We start from the raw sequence: 22,452 nt of genomic DNA on the forward strand, positions 1-22,452 counted from the left end.
GAGGTACGTTTATTGTTACAGGGATCAAAGCCTTTAGCTAGAGAAATTAATTTCTAAGGATAGAATTTCAGATAGCTGCTAAAGCAGTTTTGAGGAGGGAAGGTGGAACAGAGGGGCGGTCTTTAACTCTCTAAAGGTTTCCTATGTAAATGTTTGTCTGCTCTGCTTGTGGCTGACCTCATGGAGAAATATCTTCTGTACTCATGCTCTTGAACACCCCTTTGTGATGCTTAATTTCCGCCAGATCTAAGTAAAGAGACAAGGTCCAACATTAAACGGGCCATAAAACAAGAGGCCAGGAACAATGCGGATGTGGATCAAGAAGTAAATAGAGAAACCATACAAAGAAATAGAGGCATGAGCAGAAACACTAGACTTCTCTTGACAGATGGTAGATTATAGGATTTGGAGCTGGAGAAAAGACTTTAGAGATAAAGAAGACTGGACTCAGTGAGGTTAAAATAACTTGCCTAGAATCATGCATTGAGTAACTGGAGGAAGACAGCCCTGACTTGGCCCACGCAGCCAGTCAGAAAAGATGACTGTGACGCATTCAAAATCACCCTAAAAGATGTGTATGATCAGAGACAGAGTGAAGTGAGCAGGACCAGACAGACAACGTACAAAAAGAAAAGCAATTTTGAGAGACTTTAGAATTTAATGAGACGTATTTTCAGACATGGCCATTGTTCGTTTTCCTTCTTTAACAAGGATCTGGATTGTCCATAAACTGCTTGAGATGGTGTCTCTTCACCTGAAAGAGCTGGGAGAGTCACGCTGACATGTAAAGGAAATGCTTTGGAGGATCCATATCTGTAATTGGTTCTGGTCTGCTAAGCACATGGTGAATGGGAGGCTCTTTGTCTCTGGAGGCATCTGGAAAACTTCAGTCGACTTTGGCCAACTCTCTTCTCGTTATTTAAGGCTGTGCTTTTGAGAAATCTTGGTGAATCCTTTGCTCCTGGCCTTGTGGCCTTGTCTGAGGCCATGAGGTCCTGTAAAGGGCCCTCTACCTTTGCTCATTCATTTTAGAAGATTAATCTAGAGGTCAGTAGGATTCCAGGAGTCCAGAGTCCAGGACAGTTTCGCAGCCAGTGACTCACTGATGCTTTGGTGATCAAGGAGTGACTTTTGGTGGTTCCTGATACAGACCAGAGTAGTTGAGGTAAGGATTCATCTGTCAGTCATGGTGCAACTGGATATGAACTTAGTGGGGTCAAGGTCATGGAAGAAAATTGCCAAGAGTGGGCCTACTCTACCCTGAGACAGCGTGACATAGGGAAGTGGATATCCCTGAGTGTTGGGGGAAATGTTTGTAAGTTTGTTCACACTGTATCTCAAAGTAAATATCCCTTTATAAAAGCTAGTTGATAAGTGGTTAATTAGACTTGGGATACTAACGTGGTGCCTAATGGTGCTTAAATAGATGGCATTAGACAAGAAAGATGTCTTAAACCACTGGGGTACCCTGGAGCCTTGAAGGGCAGGGGTAACCTTCCTAGCTCTAGCAGAGGGAAGGCATAGGAGAATACTTGTTACTTGACCATATCTTTGTTTTTTGACAAGTGTGTTCTCCTACTTTGGGGCTCCTGGGCATTGAGTAGTGGTGGTGGTGGAGAAAGATACAAAAAAGGGAAGAAAAGAGTATTTACACATCTACAAACACATGGAAAAGGGCAGAAGGGAAGTTCAGAAGGTGGAGTAGATAGGCAGGGTGTTTTTGTTACTATGGTAATTAAATTTAATACACACACACAAACCCCAAATTATGTAACAAGTTTCTACTTTCATAAGTATATAATCCTCTTTTCACTTCTTCTTTAGGAGATATTTATATCTCTTGAAGTTTATGAAGTTTAGAATTAAAAAGAAAAAAATTCAGTTAGAGTCATTGTTAGAGGAAACTGAAATTCCTAAGCTGAAACAAAAAGTTTTGACTATTATAACTCATCTCTGATAATTCTAGAATGTTTTGTCAAGTCAGCAAGTATTTATTAAGCAGCTATTATGTGCTTGGCACTGTGTTAAACACATAGTGTCCAGTTTAGGATGTCACATTTTGGGGAAGACACTGCCAAGCTGAGGCATATCTTTAAAAAAAACACCAAAAAAACCCCCAACACCTTTGCATGTTTTATTTAGAATTTACACTATTCCAACAAAGCAGCCCCATCTAGAGGATGTTGGCTGATTTGGTGAGTGGACTCTGAACCATGCCATTGAATGTACAGGAACTGGGGTTGGTTAGTCTGGAGCAAAGACTGCTCAGAGGGGGTATAATCTGTATTCAAATCTTTATTGGGAGGCCCGTTATTTGACTAGGATTTAATTGATGTTTGTTGGGCCTTAGATATCAGTAGTTGAACCAATGGATGGAATTAACAGGGATGAAAGTTTGATTTTGACATAATATAAAATATTATACCTATTGGCAGACATATTATTTGGTTTTACTGAAGTTTTTTTCTTTTAGAATCTTTGTTACAAGGGGAAGCTCATTGGCTAAGGAAAGGAGCAAGCATGTATTTGGAAATTAGAGTGATACAAAAATAATAGGCACCAATAAAAAAATTAAAACTCACCAGAAATGCATGATCAGAAAAAATGGTAGGATTGAGAAGAAAAGGCAGAGAAGAAAAGGGAAGAAAAGGGTGTGTTCCCTAGGTGTACACATAATGTCAAGAGAACCTAAGAAAGGCTCCCAGCACATTGGGTGAAATCCTTGTAGCCAATTTTTGGAGATCATGGGTAATGAGCTAAGCTATCATCAATGGCCTGCACTCTTCATCGCTAGAGGGACTGCCCGCATCAGTGAGACCAGAGATCCACCAGTTTTGGAATGAGTGGTGGAATGGCTAGACTACAGCTACGATGAACCAAAGGCAAACATTCCTGGTGAAAAAGCTGAAATTTACTCCTTTTCATGAAGGCTGATGCTGATCAAAACCTGTTATTCTGATTTAATCACTATGACTCCTTGTGAACTCCTGTGAAAGTAAGTCAAAGTTGACTACCAGCCCCTCAATTGCACCACATCCAGAGGATATCATCACATGGCTGTCCAGCCTGCCATGAAACCAAATGTTACAAGCTCTAGAATCACCTCTAGTCTAGACAACCTTGACAAGTCTAGTGAGTGACCCCCCGGAACTGGTTTAGTTAGACCCTTCCCAAGACTCCTACTCTGCCTTCTTAGCCTTCTGAGGATTGTGACAGATATGGTCCAGTCTCTAAGGTCTTCAGAACTTCAGAACATCCTGCCTAAGGATCAGCTTAAACTCAATCTGGGAGTCCAAACTATGGATAAGAATGAGAGATAAGGGTCCCAGGAGGATATGTGGCTAAGATAGCAGAAGAAATTCAGGAAACTTCATCTTATCCACAGTTGCCAAGAAACATCCATCCATCCATCCATCTATCCATCCTTCCATCCATCCATCCATCCATCCATCCATCCATCTATTTCATCTCTTATCCTTTATTGTTTATTAACCAACTTATCTTATTGCCTAAGAAAGATAGTTAGGATACATAATGACCTATATCTCAGAGTTAAACCCATAATCAAGTTTATATATGACCTGTGTCACATCTATAAGGTCATATGCTTATGGCTTAAGAGGCAGTGTGATATAATGTATAGACTGCTGGATTTGGGATTAGGAAGACACAGAGTTGAGTCCTTCCTCATATGCTTAATAGCTTTGTGACTCTGAGCAGGTCATTTAACCTCTCTTGACCTCAGTTTTCTCATCAGTAACATGGGGATAATAACAGCACCTATCTCTCAGGGTCATTGTGAGAATACGTGAGATACTATTTGTAAAGAGTTTTGTAACTTTAAAGTCCAAAATAAATTTTATCATCATCGATCCTTAGTCTTCTTATCTGTAAAATGAGAGGAGGGTCAAACTCAGTAATCTCTTTGAACACTCTATTTATGAGCCTATGCTTTGATTATAATTCTTTGAGGGATTTATTTATCTTATTTTTTTTAACCTTTGTTGAGAGATTTGAACAGTGGACATTTAATGGATATACAAATACTTGTTGAAGTCCTGCATTGACTTCCCTTGTCTAATGCCTCTTCAGGTGCTTTGATCTGGGATTGATTACCTTCCATAAAACCCAAGTCAGCAACTTGGTCATTCATATACAGGTCTCATAGAACCTCACCCCAGCTCCTTCATCCTTTTTCCCTACCCTGCAGGGTTATTGTGAGACTCAAATAGGACATCTGTAAAGCACTTAGCACAGTACCTGGCACATAGTAGGTACTCATTTCCTTTCCTCTCCTCTTGCTCCCTCATCTATGGATCACAGCCCCTGGTTGGCCTCTTGGATCCTGGCTGGGAATCTTTTGGACGGAGAATTTCATCATGCTCCTCCTCCTGGCAGGTAGCGGTATTGCAACCAATAACAAGAGGAACACCCCCAACCAATGCGAATAAATGTCCCTTTGGGAATCCATGTCTGCTTTTAAAACAAAGTGTTACTGATGTCATTTGCTTTGCACATCACATTGATTTACAAACATGCCTCTCCCTTCCCACCCACTGAACCTGCTCTCGCAATAAAGATACAAGATTTTTTAAAAGTTAGACCCAGCAATACCTGATAGGTCTCTCACCCCCTAAAGCCCCCACCTGTCTGATCAAAGACAATGCATTTCCTCATCTCTCCTTGGGGGGAGGGAAGTCCTTAGTCACCAAAATGAGAGAGCATTGCTTTAGTTTTTCCTTCCTTTTTATTTACATTACTGTAGCCATTCTGTATATTTTCCTAGCTCTGCTTACTTCACTTAACTCACAGACATCTCCCCATATTTCTCTGACTATATATTGTCATCGCTTCTAGCTTAATACCTAATAATATTATAGCTAAAGGATAAGAGATCTGAGATCATAACTTTCTATTTGGGAAGGATTGAGAAGGACCATCTGGACCAAACTCCTTATTTTATTAAAGAGGCCTGTGGAGGTAGATGACCTGTCCAAGGTCACAAAAGTATTTAGCAGTGGGGCCAGGATTTGGAACTAGCTCCTCTGACTGGTAGTCTCTCCATGGTACTCTCAGCCTCGGAGAACCCTAAACAAGAACTGATTTGACCAAAGTCACCCATAGGAAGTCTGAGTGATACAGCTGAGATGGAAACCTGGCTCTTCCCCTCCACTCCCAGCAGTCTTTTCCCTACTCCACACTGTTTCCCATTCAGGGAGTATAAAAAGGGTGTGTCTACATAATAGTACAAATAAATAAGTCATATACAAGGTCTGCTTTCATGTCAGGGTCAATATGAAAGTTTGTTGTTGTTCAGTTAATTTGGGGTTTTCTTGGCAGAGATATTGGAGTGGTTTGCCATTTCCTTCTCTAGCCCATTTTACAGATGAGGAAACTGAGGCAAACAGTTACGTGACTTGCCCACAGCTAGTGTCTGAGAACTCTGTAATAGTGAATCTTCCTGACTCTAGGCCTCGCACTTCACCACCTACCTTCCTCATAAGAAAGTACAGTGAGTCAACAAGCTCCAAGTGTCTTCTAAAGGCCAGCAGCTGTGCTAAGTGCTGGGAATAGCTCCTGCTCTCAAGTAGTCTATAGTCTAATGGGGAAACAACATGTAAACAGCAAGGTATAAGCAATATAATCCGGATAATTGGAGATAATCAACAAGGGAAGGCATTAGCATTAAGGAGCTTCAGGGAAGGCTTCTCATAGAAGGTGGGCTTTTAATGGGGACTTCCTAAAGGAAGCCAGGAAGTAGAGATGAGGAGGGGGAGAATTCCAGGCCCCAGTGACAACTGTTTACCTCTAACAAATGTCTGATTCTGGATTTGTACTCAGGTTATCTTGACTCCATGTCCACACTCTATCCAACGTACCTTCTAGCTGCCTTGAAAATCTTAAAGTGCGACATAAATGATAGTTTATTATTATCGTGGGGAGATGGTTCAGTGAATAGACTGCCAGCAGAACATTGAGTCAGCAAGTCCCGTGTTCAAATTCTGCCTCAGATGCTGTGTGACCCTGGGCAAGTCACTGAACTTGTCTGCTTCAGTTTCCTCATTTGTAAAATGAGCTGGAGAAGGAAATGTCTTCACCAAGAAAACCCCAAATGGGATTGTAAAAAGTTGGACACAACTGAAAACAATTGAACAACAAAATCTCCCAGGGTGGTTGTGAAGATCGACTGAGATAATAATTGTAAGTACTTAGCACAGCTGTCATCATCATCACCATCATCTTCATCTTCATCGTCATCGTCATTGTCATTATAATCATTGTGTCCATCAGTCCTTTGGGAGCAAAGATTGATATTTGCCTTTCTTTGTATCCCCAATGCTTAGGTCAGCGCCTGGCATAATGTTTATTATTTGCTAGTTTTAAATCTTCTCCCTTAAATAGGCTAGTGGAAATAATTTTTTAGGTTTAAGTTAAGCTGTCCCTTAACAAGAAACAAGGGCCTAATCAATATATTCAAGGCTTGACTCCTCATCAGATATCAGTTCCACAATGAATACACATAGCAACTAGCAAAGAAGCCCATTTATGGTGAAACAGAAATAGGGGAAAGCATACATAGGGTAATGTATCTGGTTCATTGTCTCCATCCAATTAGGAATCAGCCAGTGCCTTCCTGAAAGCACCTACTAAGTGTCAGGCATTGTACTAAGTGCTGGGGATAGAAAACTGTTTGTCCTTGGTTCTTTAAGAGGACCATGACAGCAGGGAGGGGATGCCATGATATGCAAGTGAATTGGATTTAAGTGAGGGAGGGCTGTGCAAAGTCACCAGCCTCACTTTGTTCTCCAGAGTCATCTGAGTCCAGGGGTCAAACATGGATCAGGATTTCTGGAGATGTCCCACCATGCAATGGGGAACATCGATCTTTTCAAGCTGAGGTCTTTAACAGGTCTCAGTTTGACTGAGACAGGACCCATTCAGTGATTAAAGCTTAATAAGAAATGAAGTAGAGCATGGCCTCTTAAAATTTTTTTTTTTTAAATAGATCTGGGAGAGGAAGGTTCTTAGAGTTTCTGGCCAAAACAGAAACAATTGCTGCTTACATTCATTCTGAGCCAATCTGGGCCCATGCAAAGACCTAGTAAGGCTTGGCTTGGGAACAATTGTTGGTGAATCAATGAGATTTGAGGCCAAGGCTGGTCTTTGAGAGAAAAAACAGAAACTAAAACAAAAAAAAGTTTCAGAGATTAGAATTTATATTCTCTTTGAGCGGAGCACCTGCAGTTAAGGGTGTGATATCCTTTGTGAAGAGAAAAGAAAGGAGAGAGAAAAGAAGAAAAGAAGGAAAGAAAATAAGGAAGGGAGGGAAGGAGGAAGAAAGGAAGGAAGGAAGGAAGGAAGGAAAGAATGCTGGGGATAGAAAGACATGGAGAATGAATGGGCTCTTCCACTGGGGGGAAGCAGGGAGAGATAACTCACCTTAGCAAGATAAGTTAGCAAGAGAGTGTTTCAGATCTCACTCAAGGAGAAATTCCCAAAGTCCCTAGCGTAGCAAGCTACAGACAGATACACTTAGGGACTTCCAGCTCCTCTACATGTTGATTTCTCCCCCTTTTCCCTTGAAGGGAGGTTGGAACTACGCATCTTCTCTTTTGGAACTGGAAGCTAGAAGAGCCCAGATCTCTTTTTAGTTTCAATCTCCAGCTCTGCCTGCCCCTCATATAAGCAAGAGGCATTAAGTAATCAATCTCCATCAATGAGGAGAGAATCTCATACAATTGGTCCCTTGGGCCAAGGGTTACATTAATAATTGAAAAGATTTTTTTCCTGGAGGTGGTTGAGATATTCCTCTTTTCAATGTCCATCTTGTGCTCCTGGTTCTGTTCCCTGGGACTGAGAAAAAGAAGCCTAATCATTCTACTTCTCCCTGGATGTGGTATGCTCTGCCAGACTCTCACTTATCTGGCTCATTGCCTCCATCTAGTTAGAATCAGTCAGTGAACTGGCATTTAAATGCCTACTAAGTGCCAGGGACTGTACTAAATGCTGGGGACATAAGGAGAGGCCAAAGACAATCTCTGATCTTTGTGAGCTTGTCTGGGGGAATGGGGAGACAACATACAAAAAACTCCTTACAAACAAGATATGTACAGGATAAACTGGGAAAGGTTCCTTGTGGAAGGCATGACTTCAACTGAGGGAAGGAAGCCAGGGAAGACAAAAGGCAGAGATGAGAAGGGAGAGTTCCATGAATGGGGGACAGCCAGTAAAAACACTGGAAATCAGGAGAAGTTGGGTTTTGAGTGACAGCTAGGAGGCCAGTGTCACTGGACTGCAGAATATGTGGGGGACACAGATGGTCATTGTTGTTGTCTTTGTCCTTCATTCTCAAAGAAGACCAGGACATCAAGATGATGTCATGACTTGCAGTTGATTTTGATTTGAGTGAGGGAGGGCTGTACAAGGTCACCCACCTCACTTTCATCTCCTCGTACAGGTGGTGAAGAGCTATAAAAGCTAACAGAGAATTTTTTATTTGATCCTCAAGGTAACTGGGAGCCACCAGAGTTTAATGAATAGGAGATTGATATGGTGAGATCTAAGTTCAAGGAAGATCAGTTTGATAGCTGAGTGGAGGATGGATTGATATGAAGAAAGATTTGAGGCAGGAAGACCAACCAGAAGCAATATTCCAGGAATGAGGTGATGAGGGCCTGCATGAGGGTGCTAGGAGTGTCAGAGGAGAGAAGGGGATGTTATGAAAATAGGACAACAGGACTTGACTATTGACTAGATAGGGGTGGGATGAGAAAGAGTGAAGAGTTGAGGATGATGCATACATTGGCAGCCTAGGTGATTGGGAGAATGCAGGTACTCTCAATAGGAATAGAGAATTTAGGAAGAGGGGTAGGCATGGTGAGGAAGAATGGGAATTTCAAAATCTGGAACTTCCCCACTAGGTTATCACCAACTCATCTTACAAGCTGACAGACTCACAAGGCTTCAAGACATGAAGTAGTTTTATTAACACATTATAAGGCAAAGTAAGATTTCACATCTGAACCTGTAGAGTGTCAAGAAATACTCTCAATAAGTCAACCTACCCCCAAGTACCTGTAGAACTCTTGGGACAGGGATGTGTTGGAGCCAGCTCAAATAAGGCTTGCCGGCTGATTTTCAGCGTGAACACTTGCACCTCAGAAATTCCAGGTGCTACAAATCAGGGTTTGATTTATTGTTTTGTTAATTGTGTAGGCCTAAGAAAGTGTTGGAGAAAATGTTAATAACGAAGAGTAAACTGAAATGTGTGTCCTGCATATATCCCCATATTGGTGTTAAACATTTACCAGGACATCACTAATGGTATATGGGCACTACCTTGGGTGGGGTCCCCAGCAAACATCAGTGTGTCACCTGACGATACTATTATTATTTCTGGCTATTGGCTCATTAAAATTTAACTTCTTAAGTTTATTGTTTTTCACTTATGTTCCATAACCCCACTACTAACCACACAAAGGATTTCTTTAGATATAATAACTACTAAAAGCTCATCCTTGGACTGATCAATGTCCTACTGAATGTGACCCTAAAAAGATCGCAATGTTCTAGATGGGCCCTGACTAGGGCAGAGTATAGCAGAACAATCAGCTTTCTGTTCTTGGAAACTACACCATTCTTAATGTGGGCAAAGATTATATTGTATTACAGAGATCCTATATTATAGCAAATACTGGGCTAACTTGGGGTCAGAAATACCTGGGTTTAAATCCTAGACCAAAGCATTCTAATTGTGTTTCCTGATAAGTCATATAATCTCTCAGTGTCCTTCCTTCCTTCCTTCCTCAACTCCCTCTCCTCCCTGCTCAGTCTGCATTGATAGAAGGACTGTGAATTTCTCATCCTGAAAACATTACAGGGCTGTCTCTTCTTAGTTACCATGTCATATTGACTTAGACTGAGCTTGAATTCCATTCGAACCCCATGATTTGTTTCAGACAAATTCAAGTCATGCCTCTCCACTGTGTACTTGTAAAGTTGATTTTTTTCAACCCAAATGTAAGATATTCCAGGTAGATAGATAAATAGACAGATAGATATAGGTAGTTAATTGGGTAAGTAGGTAGATAGATGTAGGTAGATAGATAGGTAGGTAGCTAGAGAGGTAAGTGAGTAGGTAGGTATGTAGATAGATACATAGAAAAATAAATATAAGTAGAAAGATTGATGGCTAAAATATGTATCAAGTGCTTACTGTGTGCCAAGCTCTGTGATAAATGCTGGGGGTAAAAATATAAGCAAGACAGTTCCTACCATCGAAAAGCTCCTATTTTAATGGGGAAATCATCATTGAAAAGGACACTGAGAAGTGGAGCAAGGAGGTGGGGAACTCAAAATGGCAGCAGGGGAAGGAGATGGCTGGGAGGTGGAATGAAAGGCTGATTCCTGGCAAGAAAAGGTGCAAGCTTAGTTGTGGGGAGAAAAGAGGGAAAGGTAAGAAATAAACCAGAGAAAAATTGAAGTTGTTGACCTAAGAGCAGAAGACATCACCGAGGGAGGTCAAATACCAGAAAAGGGGGACAGGGGAGGCCAAGAATCACATGGTTGTAAACTGTCTATAAATATTAACTTAACTGTTGGTATTTTAAATATGAACTCCTTATCTAATAACCAGTGAGTTGCCAGGCAGAACTTTGACATTGATATTCTTGATATAAATGAAACCAAAAACCAGAAGGAAGTTTTTGTTACATGGTAAGATGGCTCATGGTTCTCCCTGCAAATAAAGGAATTGGTTTTATCATGTGTTCAAAGGTAACAAGAGGTATCATTTAGTGAAACACTTGGTGATTTTACAGTTAAATGATTGTGATGAATATTTGTTTAAAAAAAAGACCATCATGAAGGTAATTGTTTCTTATGCATCTGTTTCAAAAGATGAGGAATCAGAGAAATCCTGCCAACTCGGACCCATCCTCTATTCAGCCACTAAAGAGATTTTCCTAAAGAGCAGGTTGGCTTATGGCCCATTCTCCCCTCCTCCCACTTCCAGTGGCTCCCTTGTCACTTTCAGGATCAAATACAAAATCTTCTGTTTGGCTTTAAGCCCTTCCTAACCTAGCTATCCCCTTTCTTTCTCCACCCTCACATTCTTCTTACACCTTACTCCCTAGCAGGTATTCCTCCATCCAGTGATGCTGGTCTACTGGCTGTTCTGCCAACAAGACCCTCTATCTCTGGGCTCCAGGGATTTTCTCTGACCCCATGACTAGAATGCATGCTCTCTGTCTGTCTGTCTGTCTGTCTCTCTCTCTCTGTCTCTGTCTCTCTCTCTGTCTCTGTCTTTCTCTGTCTCTCTGTCTGTCTCTCTCTCCTCATCTCCATCTACCAGTTCTATCTTCCTTTAAGTCCCAACTAAAACCTTCTCCTGGGCCATCTCCAGTCATCCTGATCTTTATATGGCCACTGAATCCCGATGGCTCTCAAGGAGAAAGTGAGGCTGGTGACTTTGCACAGTCCTGCCTCACTTAAATCCAGTTCACTTGCGTATTATCTTCTGATATTATGGTCCTCTTTGAGAACACAGGACAAATAACAACTTATCCACTACAGGAAACCTCTCTGAATTCTAGTGCCTTTCCTCCATCAGTTATTTCCTGTCTATCCTGTTTATGGCTTGTTTACACATGTTTGTCTACCTGTTTCTTCCATTAGATCACGAGCTTCTTGAGGGGGTGGGGGACTGTCTTTGGCATTTTTCTATATCCCCACCTTACTTAGCACAGTGCCGGGCACATCACAGGCATTTAATATTTATAGACTAATTACAATATTGCTTCCATTCCTTTAGCTGTTGATCGTCACCAAAATTCTTCCCCTCTGTGGTACTCAGCCTTACACTCTCCTGACAGATCTCTTCTCTCAGTCTCTCTTTTATTTATTCTTTTTCCTCTGAATGAGATATATTCTTTCAGAGCCATATTCTAGTCATGTAAGAGTCCTACTGCAACAAATAATGTGCCAGACACTGTGTGCTAAGTTTTGCAATTATTATCTCGTTTGATCCTCACAACAACCCTGGGAGGTAAGTGCAATTATTATCTTCATTTTATAGATGAGGAAACTGAGGCAAACAGAGGTTAAGTGACTTGCCCAGGATCATACAGCTAGTAACGATGTGAGGCCAGATTTGAACTCAAGTCCTGACTCCATGCCCACACTCTATCCACTGTACCACCTCAGTCATAGCTATGACCTCAAATTTGTTGATTTGCTTGTTTTTCACCGCTTATTACTCATACTTTATAATCATGTGATGCTTTGGGTTTTATTGCTGACGCCTTCCTTGGATTTTGTCTTGTGTCAGTTTCAGAACATCTCTCGGTAATCTCATTGTAGACGACCTACCTTGTAGAATCCCTACATTGTAGCTACTTTTGATGGAGAATTCTTAAAGAGGGGATCCTAAAAGCTAAAAGTGATCATTTCAGTTACATGTAGCTTTATTTTTTAATATGAATTGGGAAAAATATTTGTATTGAATATCTCTGAAATCCAAGATATGTAGGAGATAAAAAACACACAGAAAACCTTGAAAGAGCCAAAGTTTCTCCCAGAAACAAATCCTCATCGTTTTAATGATACCTTCAATCAATTAAATGAATGATCAACTACTACGCAATGTGCCAGGCACTTTGTTATGCATTGGGGGTACAAAAATACAAATATAAGATGATTTACTATTTTCAAAGAGTTTATATTTTACTAGGAGGAGTTAACCCATATCAGTAAGTGATGGCCTTTTCACATGGGCATTTACAGAGGTTGCAAGTGTGGGCTCATGTTGCAATGGTATTATTGTTCCTTGGACAAGAGAGGGAAGCACAGACGGGATGCCAGACTAGGCAAGATACCCTACTGGGCTAGGACTCCAGCAGTGATGGATGGATGGATGGATGGATGGATGGGAAGCTCAGTGAGCTGAGGCTTGATTCATTCTCCAATATCAAGCAGCTCTTCTGCAGATCTCCAGAAAGAACTCAGTGGATTAATACCCTGGACGTGAGAAGCCATCTTGGAGAGGAGTAGGGAATTTTGCTATTCATTTGGGGACAGTTGGAGGCATAGAGGGAAGACTGGGGTCCCTTGCACAGGACTGGAGGGGGAAATGAGCACTTCAAGGGTAAACCTGCCTGGCTCTGAAACTGACATTATTAGGGAAATCGATTGAGACACAGATATTGACACAGCCAGAGAAAGAATTTCTTTTGCTTGACTATGTGTATTTGTCACATGTGTTGTGTTTTTTTGTTTTTTGTTTTGTTTCTTTCAACAATAGGGTAGGAGAGAAAGAAAATTTTTTTTGTTAATAGAAAAATTTTTTTTGAGAGACCCCACCAGGGTGGGCATCTTGCCCCTTGACTCTTTTGAAGAGTGTTGAATCTCCTCCGGGCCACTAGGGGACAGTAAGAAGACTTTCCCTTCGGCGCTTTCCCGAGCTGCCTCTCTTCCCCACGTTGCGCCGCCTCGGTCGCCGGCTGTACATACTGCGCTTGCGCACGGGCTCTGGCCCTTTTTTTCCCCTAGCGCTGCGAGGCCTGCAGGTCTGTGCCGAGGGCGCGGGTCTCGTTCTGCAGGATGGTGAGTATCCGGTGGTCGTTGGCACCCGCGGAGCTTGGGGAGCCCCTGTGCTTGCCCTCACGCCTTCCCGGAGCCCAGCCCGAGCGGCTTGAGCGGCGGATGGACTCCGATTGCGGAGCGGTCGTGGCCGGCACCTCTGCCTGCTCCCAGCGTGGCCTAATGGCGGCCGCCGGGAGGCTGAGCGCGGGCCTGCCAGGGAGGGCCGGGGGCGCCCCGAGGGACCCGGGGTCTACCCGGGGGGCGCTGGGGAGCGTCGGGAGGCCGGGCTTGGGCCTGTCAGGGAGGGCCGGGGGCGCGGGAGGCCGCGCGGAGTGCGGCGGGGCAGGGGGGCGGGCTCAGGCCTGCGGGTCTCTGGGGGGGTCGGGGCCTGCCGTGGCGCGCCGGGGGCGGCGGTGGGCGTCGCTCTAACCCCGGGCCGGGCTTGGCTGCTCCCCGGGGTCGCCGGAGACCTTTTCGGCCCCGGGTCCCTCTCCGAGGCGCCTGGTTGGGCCCCAGGCCGCAGCAGGCCCCTGTCGGACCCCAGCCCGCGCTGGGAGGGCCCGAGGCCCGGGCCGCGGCTGCAGGGGTTTCCATGTGCTCGGCTCGGCCCCGGCTTCCGGCTGGCCTTGGCCCGCCGGGGCCCGGGCCTGGGGCATCTTCCCCTGCTCCTGGGGCAGGGAATGCCCCGAAGCAGCCCCGGCCTGTAGTAATGCGTCCTGAGCGTGCGAGTGGAGGACGCGGGGCACGAAGACGGCCCCCTGCCCCTTGTCCGCCCGTGACAGCTTTCGGCTTACTCTCTCCAGACGTCCAGTTCATTTTTATTACAATTAAAGTTTTCTCTTTATCTCCAAGGGGTTTGTTAAAGTTGTCAAGAACAAGGCCTACTTCAAGAGGTACCAGGTGAAGTTCCGGAGAAGGCGAGGTATGGCGATGTAGTAGGGATGGTGGCAGGAGGGCTGGCGCTGGACCCATGGTGGACGCACTCTTAGTGTAGCTCTCTTTTTTCAGAGGGAAAAACGGATTATTACGCACGGAAACGCTTAGTAATCCAGGACAAAAACAAGTATAACACACCAAAATACAGGATGATAGTCCGAGTCACCAACAGAGACATCATCTGCCAGGCAAGTTGCCCTCCCCGGCAAGAAATGGAACGTGGTTGGGATCAAAATATTTAGATAACTTGGCTGTGACGTCACTCCTGGAGATTCGCCACTCCTGAGGGGTCCTGCTAACGGTGGACAAAACTTTGAATGAAGAATTTGTGGAGGAATTTCCAAAGGAATTTCATTAGGGAAATGACCCTCTTGGTAACTAAAACCAAGGCAGTAGAAGGGACAAGCTGTCCAGAAACTTCCGGGCCCTGGTCTCGCTTAAAGTGATGCCCTCTGCTCCATGAGATCTGGAAAGAGCAGTCTGTGTCACTGTCATCTACCCACCAGCTTGCTGCTTTACCCCTTGCAGTCTCCTTTCTGCTCACACCATTTGGTTTCATCATTAGGAATACCTTGCTTGCCCAAGCTCAGCTTTTTTCCCCCCCTTTTCCTCCTTTCTGTGGTATTTGTTACTGTTGACCACTTCATTTTCTCCTAGTCACTCTCTCTACTGTCATTCTCCCTCCTTTTAGAAATGCAGCCATTGGTGTCTGGAGAGGCTGATTGAGCGATTGGTAGGAATAACTTGGACTAGTTTTGTAAAAGTTGCCATGTTACTCCTGCTTTAAACTTGACTCCTGGGTGTAGTGCAATAGAGAAACATTTGATCATTCTAATAGGTATTTGGTAATTACTCCCTTTCATGAAAATGAATATTTTCCCTCTCATACATGTGTTTTCTGGATAATTCTCATTTTTTTCACCATACCTAGGTTAGTCTGTGACAAACAAATGAGTTTGTAAATTGGGATTGAAAAGAAGTACCGAGATCACTGGAACTGATTTCTGATTCCTTCTCCATCATTCTCACTTTACACTTAAAGAAACTGAGGCCTAAAGAGGGGGTGATGTTTTCTTATTTGTAAAGTAGGGATCATAAGACTTGCATGGTGTGAGGATAAAAGAGATACTGGACTGAATATTGGTTCCAGAAAATTAAGTAAATGAAACATTGCCCCCTTTTCCAAAGGCTAGAATTTATTTGGGCAAAATATTACCATCGAAAGTTGTCACTTGATTGATTGATTTTGGTAAACTTTTTTGCTACAAGAGAAGATTTAATTGGGGAAGATGTAATAACTAATGTTTGTACAGTGGTTTATGGTTGCAAAGCATTTCTGTAAATATCTCATTTTATTCATACTTAGCATGAAAACCAAATACATCAATGAGACATAAGAAAAGATAGTGTATGGTTACGAGGTAACTAGTATTATAGCTATATAAATTTTTGTTACAAACATTTGTAATCTTTAGTGTTTTCTTGTTGACCTGGTCCAATCATCTGGACCTCTGGTTTACTAGTTTTTAGGATTGGAATCTTTTTTTTTTTAATCCAGTAGATAATTTTATTGTTTTGGAAGCCAATATATACTTTATAAGTTTTAGTAACTTTGTTTTCAGGGATTTGGTGTTTAAACCTGAAATAGCAAAGCTAATAATACCCCATAGTTGCCTAGAAAAATGAATGGATTTTTTTTTTATAAGGCCAGTGGTGTTAAATAAGCACTGCTGCTTAGTGATAGTGACTTGCTCATCTGTTTACCCATTCTAGATTATAAAAATCTAATATAACTTACGTTAATACATAATTTATTATAAAAGTTTGCTTAGGTAGTGAATTGTAAGTACTAAAACAGTGGCATTTTGTGGTTTCTGTGCGACATTAATGTCTGACTTTTTCTTTTTTTAAAGATTGCTTATGCCCGTATAGAAGGGGATATGATTGTCTGTGCAGCTTATGCCCATGAGTTACCAAAGTACGGTGTGAAGGTTGGCTTGACAAACTATGCTGCCGCTTACTGCACAGGCCTGCTGCTGGCCCGCAGGGTAGGTTGTGGTTACTTCATTGATGATTGGGGTGAACTTAGCTTTTCCCCTCAGCCAGGTGCTTACAGTTTCGTTTCATAGCTACTCGGTTATAATCATGATGTTTATATTTTAAGATTTAGTTTGGTTCTTTAAAATCTCAGCCTCACTGAGGGCAAGGCATGAGCCACTATGGGCTTTGAGGATTTCCTGCTAATTACAGAACATGTGAAGTGATAATGAAAACATTACAGGGTTGAGGCCTTTGGTTGGACTCTGTATGATAAGAGTATAATCCAGCCCAAACTTTTCATGGATGTGTCTTAAACATTTTTTGCCCATTGGGGGGGGGAGTGTAATTGCCCCTAGATGAAGGCATTTTAATTCCAGAAGAATGGAGGTGAAGGATTATTAGGTAATATGATCTTGTAGTCCTTGGTTTTGGTTAGGTATGATAGGGTTAATTGGTTTTTGTTTTGAGTACATGTGTGTATTCTGCTCAGAAAATAGCATTCAGGAACCAGTGCAGGAATGTAAGGGGACGTTTGAGACCAGTAGAAAGATTAGGTTTTGTAAAAAGGCTATTTGAAAGCCAGGGGAAAGTTTAAATTTTGGAATCTCTGAACTTGATGTCAGAAGAAATATTTTTAAAGAAAATTTTCTTGAGTATCTTTTCCTAATTTTTATATTAAATGTATGTTTAGGGTTTTTTGTTGTTGTCATTAATAGCTTCTTAACAGATTTGGCATGGACAAGATCTACGAAGGTCAAGTGGAAGTGACTGGAGATGAGTACAATGTGGAAAGCATTGATGGTCAGCCTGGTGCTTTTACGTGCTACCTGGACGCAGGTCTGGCCAGAACTACCACAGGAAACAAAGTCTTTGGGGCCCTTAAGGGAGCTGTGGATGGTGGTCTATCTATTCCTCACAGGTAAATAAGATGGGTATGGATAGGGTTTTTCTTGGGTGGTTTGTCAGCTAGAGGTGCTTCACAGCTACCTAGCATTCACCCTGCACTCCGAGGATTGGAAATAACTAAAGATACTCAGGCCACGGAGGGAACAGAAAGAGTGAATGTTGAAGGTTCCAACTACAATCTCTTTATTTTGAAATTTATGATTCACTTTGGTTGGGAAATTAAGGATCTGTTAGGGCAGGAAATTTGTGTTGGGTGCTTTTCTTTATTTGATGAGTTAGGTCTAACTTTCAGTCATTGACAGAACAATAATTATTTTCAATAAGCTTTATAGTATCATGACATTGCGAGGTTATAATAAGATTGGAGAATTTTAAGATAATTTGCATTGTGATTAGTTGTATTTTATATTGGAATCTTTGGTAGCCCTTGAACAATATTTAATTTTCTATTTTCCCCTTTTTTTTTTTTTTTTTAGACCTTGTTATTTTAGGTCTGTTTACAGTTTAGCATTGGAATTTTGTACTGTATCTCCATCTTGGAGTCTAGGGCTTAGCTGCTGAATGATGATATCCCACTGACTGAGTTGCTTCTGATGCAATTGTTTCAAGACGGGACTGATGGCAGAGACTGTGTAGTATTTATGTGCAAACTGAATTCTGAGGGAAATACTAACTTTTAAAATTTTGTCTTAGTACCAAACGCTTCCCTGGGTATGATTCAGAAAGCAAGGAATTCAATGCGGAAGTGCATCGGAAACACATCATGGGCCAGAATGTTGCAGATTATATGCGATATCTCATGGAAGAAGATGAAGATGCTTATAAAAAGCAATTCTCACAGTACATAAAGAACAACATAACTCCCGACATGGTAAGAAGTTTGCCTTAACAGACCCAACTGGGCCATGGATTCTTTTGAAGACATTTGTTTAAGGAAGTCAGGAACTGTGAAGAAATAGAAGCCTTAGTTGGGACTGTTCTGTGTGAGCATGCACACTTGATTACAAAGGAAAATGGAAGCAGATAGAACTCTGTTCTCTTCTACAGGTAGTTAGAATGTATGGTGGATTAAATGGTCTCTTCCCCTTAGCCCAGCCCCCAAGTAACTTGGTAGAGTCAGAGCTTTACTTCACTACAACTGCTCCTGCCACTTCATGTGGAGATGCTGGCACACACATGATATTTGTGGTACTGGAGGCCTCCCCATGAATGTGGAAACTGCTAAGATGCTTGTCGGGAGTTCGTTCATTAGGGTCTGCTGTGACATCCTTTGGTCATTTGAATATTTAGGTACAATTTCCTGGGTAGGGGGTTGGGTCCAAAACTGCCAGAGATGACATGGAGAGGAGCTAGAGCAACCCCTGCCACCAGAGACGTCAGCCTTCAGAATCCCTAGGTGAGGAGCCAGCCATAATTTCCTAGAGGGCTTGGAGTGCCAACTTTGGGTAGTGGTTAAAGCCAAATACATGAAGATATGTAAGGAAGGATGGTGGAGTTTTTTTTCATGCAAAGGCAAAACTTGAGATTGAAAGAAAGCTTAGCTTGTTGACATTTTCAGTTTAGCTGAGGCTTATTTTTCTTGTTTGTGTGTGTGTGTTGGTCCTGATCATTTCCAGGATAGAAAAGGAGAAAAAAAGAACAGCCCTCATCTAATAAATTATTCTAGTGTTTCATATCCTGGTGCCTAACAGGCTAGGTGGTTTAGGCTATAGTAGGCAGGATAAGTAATTGGTTGCTTTTTGTTTCAGTAAAATACAGTGGTTTTACCACTGACATATAAAAATAGCTTAAACCAGACCTTAGCTTCCATCGTGGGTGTCTTTGTGAACTATGTAATAGAGGTAGGCTATTTTCCAGTTAGCTGCAAAGGCCCTGTGACTTTATAGAAGTATTTTTAAAATGCTCTAGTTTGGATCTTACTTGTAAGTGAATTGTGAGTGTAGTGGTCACCCTGGGTGTCTGGGGTTTCAGAAAGGGTTTTTCTGATGAGTGAAAGGCTAGTTTATCCACTTGGACATCGTGTTGCAGAACCAGCCCAGTTTTGTAGAAGCTCCCTCTTGGCCATAAAAATAGGCCACTGGTGTAGATACCTGTCCTGCATTACTAAAAAGCACTTAAGTCTTTTTAAAAGAAACAATGTGACCCTAAAGTTTTATTCATGGAAATTTTAGTGAATGGGCAAGGTAGAGTAGTGGGATAACCCAGACTTAATCTGGAACCTGGCTTTGAAAATTACTGGCTATAAGACCATGAGGGTGGGGGCTGCACGTGACTCTTCTCAGCCCCAGGTTCCTCATTCATAAAATGGGGGTGATAATTTCACAGTCTGTCTCACTAGTTGTCAGTGTGAGCTATTTGCTTATATTGGCTACAAACTATGAATATAAAAATGCTTTAGGTTAACATTACCCCTTAATGAAAAGGTCCAGCACACCTCCCTTTCACCCTTAGGTAATTGGTAGGTGCACACAGAAAGAGCATCTGATGATGGTATGGCAAGAATGATGTACTCATAATTCATAATTCCTCTAAATTGTGATACTATTTAACACTGTTCGTGTTCAAGCCTGGGCCCTGACATTAAAAACTGTTTATGTGGTAAGATGTTTGCTGAGTTAGGATAGAGTTGTTTACCATGAGACCTAGCAGCTGCCCATCAGGAATCTAGTTTATTGGTTATCCTCCCATGCTTGGAAAGTCTGGCCTCCTGCAGCACCTGGATTACTCCAGTCTTCCTATCTGCAGGAAAAATTCCTGGACTCGCTCGTTCCTGACTTGTATTTTGTATAACTCTGTGTCCATGAACAGGTTAAAATGTTAATGTCTCTGAAGGGAGGGAATATTTCTGTTCTAGCTTTATATCCTTGATGCATAGCCTGGTTCCTGACTTAAAGGGAGTGTATAATAAACCCTTGCTTGATTGCTCTTTATGTAGAAAGTATAGCCGAAATAATTGACCAGGAACTAAACCTGATGCATAAACTTTGGTTGGGGCATCTGAAGGGGAACCAAAAACTGTTTGGCTCTCTTTATTTCAGATGGAGGAAATGTACAAGAAAGCTCATGCTGGTATACGGGAGAATCCAGTGTATGAAAAGAAACCCAAGAGGGAAGTTAAAAAGAAAAGGTAAGTAGCCTAAGTAGCCTTCTTGCTGCCTCTGCTTTCTCCTTTTGTATAAGTGCAATGGTTTGAAAATGCTGTGCTTTGCAAAAAGTAGCTGGCTGCTGCTAGGAATTGGCGTTTCTGCCAGAGTGAAAGCCCGGCTCTTGGTGCAAATTTGCAAACTCGATCACTGGCTCTGCATGATGTTGCAGTAGCAAGGGGAACCAGGTTTGCTAAAGTAATTATGGTGATAGAAGCTTATTTGCCTTAGAATTCACATTTTTGAGGCACCTCATTCTATCCTAAGACAAGATAACTGGGAGTTACTTTATCTTGGACATTCTTGTGTAATTGAGCACATAGGATTATTTGTTGTCACCTTATGTTTCAGTTCAGTAGTTAAGAACTTAACATTTGGAAGACACACATGCATGTAATGTACATCTGTAATACAGTCACCTCCAAAGTGACTTGGGTTAGTTAAGAATAGATAAATCTGGGAGTGTCAGGAATGACTTCATAGTGTGGATGACACTTGAGCTAGACCTTGAGGGAAAGGAGGGGACTTCAGTATCTGGTTGGGGGGGGCACAGCATGCACAGGGAGGGGTACAAAGAATGGGAAAGGGTAGGTTGGCAGGGGGTGGAATTACGGGATTCAGGTTTGGCTGAGACACAGACTGTGTGAAGGGGAGGAATATGAAGCGGAAGACAAAAATGGTACATTGGAGCCCAAAGGACCAGCAGCAGCAGATGGAAGGGTTCAGAATGGGAATGTTGACAAGCCCACAGTGAAGGCTTCTACCGTGGAGCAGGGCAGGTGGGAGGGAAAGAGAATGAAGATTTGAGACTGCCTGGGGTGAAAGAAAGGACTTGGAAAATGATTGATATGAAGGGGAAGGAGGAAGCAGAGTTGTATGAGGTGAGTGATTCCAGAGAGAGCAAAAATGACTTTACTGTCAGATTTTGTTCACTAGGAATTGCAGACTTGAGGGTATTTGGATGGAGAGATGAGCACAGGTGCTCAGGACATAATTTGGGGCTACAAATAAGTGATATGGTATGACATTGAGGCCATGGGTTAGGATGGGGTAAGAGGCTATGTGTAGGAAGGGAAAGACAATGTGAGAATTTGTTTGGAACCTAGCAGAGCATGTGTAGTGTCAGGGAATTCATGGGACAGGAGCCAAGAAATAATGGATTTGGGGATAAAGTGGCATTCATGACATGACTTGGTAGTTTTAGTCAAATTACAAAAGGTTAAGAGGGTGGGTAGTAAGGAAGTGGAGGCAGGGAGCTCAGTTGGTCCTTTGTAGAGGTTTGGTCAGGGGAAAGTGGGAAGAGGCTAGAAATGAAAGTGGGAAATGATTGAAAGAGCACGACTCCAGAAGAACTCCAAAAGCTTGAGAAGCAGTCAGGTCACTTGTGGAGAGAGGTGAGGTGTGTTTTGGAAGAGAAGGCCCTAAGGTGAATGATAGAGAGTGATTCAGAAAAGAATGGAAGAAATGTGAAAGAGAGAAAGTCACATGGTGCTGGCCGAGAAGTAAGTGGCGTTGGAGTGATGGGTGCTGGTGGGAAAAGTAGTTGTTTTGAGACTGACCAGTCGTGCGGACTATTTCACGGAAATATTTTCAGTAGCTTAGGAGGTGTTTGGAAATGACCCTTTGTGGTTTACATCTGTCAGTTCTGATCCTTTGCCTTTTTCGCTTGGTAGATGGAACCGCCCCAAAATGTCCCTTGCCCAGAAGAAAGATCGGGTTGCTCAGAAGAAGGCGAGTTTCCTCAGAGCCCAGGAACGGGCAGCTGATAGTTAAAACATCAAAATCTGTAATTTTCTATGAAGATTTTCAGATTAAGACAATAAACTTATTGAACATCACTCCTGTC

At 42.5% G+C, this 22,452-nt stretch overlaps 1 protein-coding gene and 1 non-coding gene across 2 annotated transcripts; both read left to right on the top strand.

Moving 5' to 3' along the window:
• Positions 1-13,014: 13,014 nt before the first annotated feature.
• RPL5 (ribosomal protein L5) lies at positions 13,015-22,444 on the top strand. Its single transcript, XM_072649095.1, has 8 exons — positions 13,015-13,602; positions 14,434-14,503; positions 14,590-14,705; positions 16,431-16,565; positions 17,274-17,476; positions 18,157-18,334; positions 20,502-20,590; positions 22,280-22,444. Exons 1-8 carry the CDS (start codon positions 13,600-13,602, stop codon positions 22,377-22,379), a joined length of 894 nt encoding a protein of 297 aa, XP_072505196.1. The 5' UTR covers positions 13,015-13,599; the 3' UTR covers positions 22,380-22,444.
• On the top strand, positions 20,742-20,879 carry LOC140530604 (small nucleolar RNA SNORA66). Its single transcript, XR_011976032.1, has one exon. It is a non-coding gene; the product is annotated as a small nucleolar RNA SNORA66 (small nucleolar RNA).
• Positions 22,445-22,452: the final 8 nt, after the last annotated feature.

This window comes from Notamacropus eugenii, chromosome 2 (assembly GCF_028372415.1).
Source record: "Notamacropus eugenii isolate mMacEug1 chromosome 2, mMacEug1.pri_v2, whole genome shotgun sequence".
Lineage (NCBI taxonomy): Eukaryota > Metazoa > Chordata > Mammalia > Diprotodontia > Macropodidae > Notamacropus > Notamacropus eugenii.

Coding starts and splice junctions, on each gene's coding strand:
- RPL5 (XM_072649095.1), top strand. Junction 14,504..14,589: donor GAAGTTCCGGAGAAGGCGAG/GTATGGCGATGT, acceptor CTCTTTTTTCAG/AGGGAAAAACGGATTATTAC. Junction 16,566..17,273: donor GCCTGCTGCTGGCCCGCAGG/GTAGGTTGTGGT, acceptor TGTCATTAATAG/CTTCTTAACAGATTTGGCAT.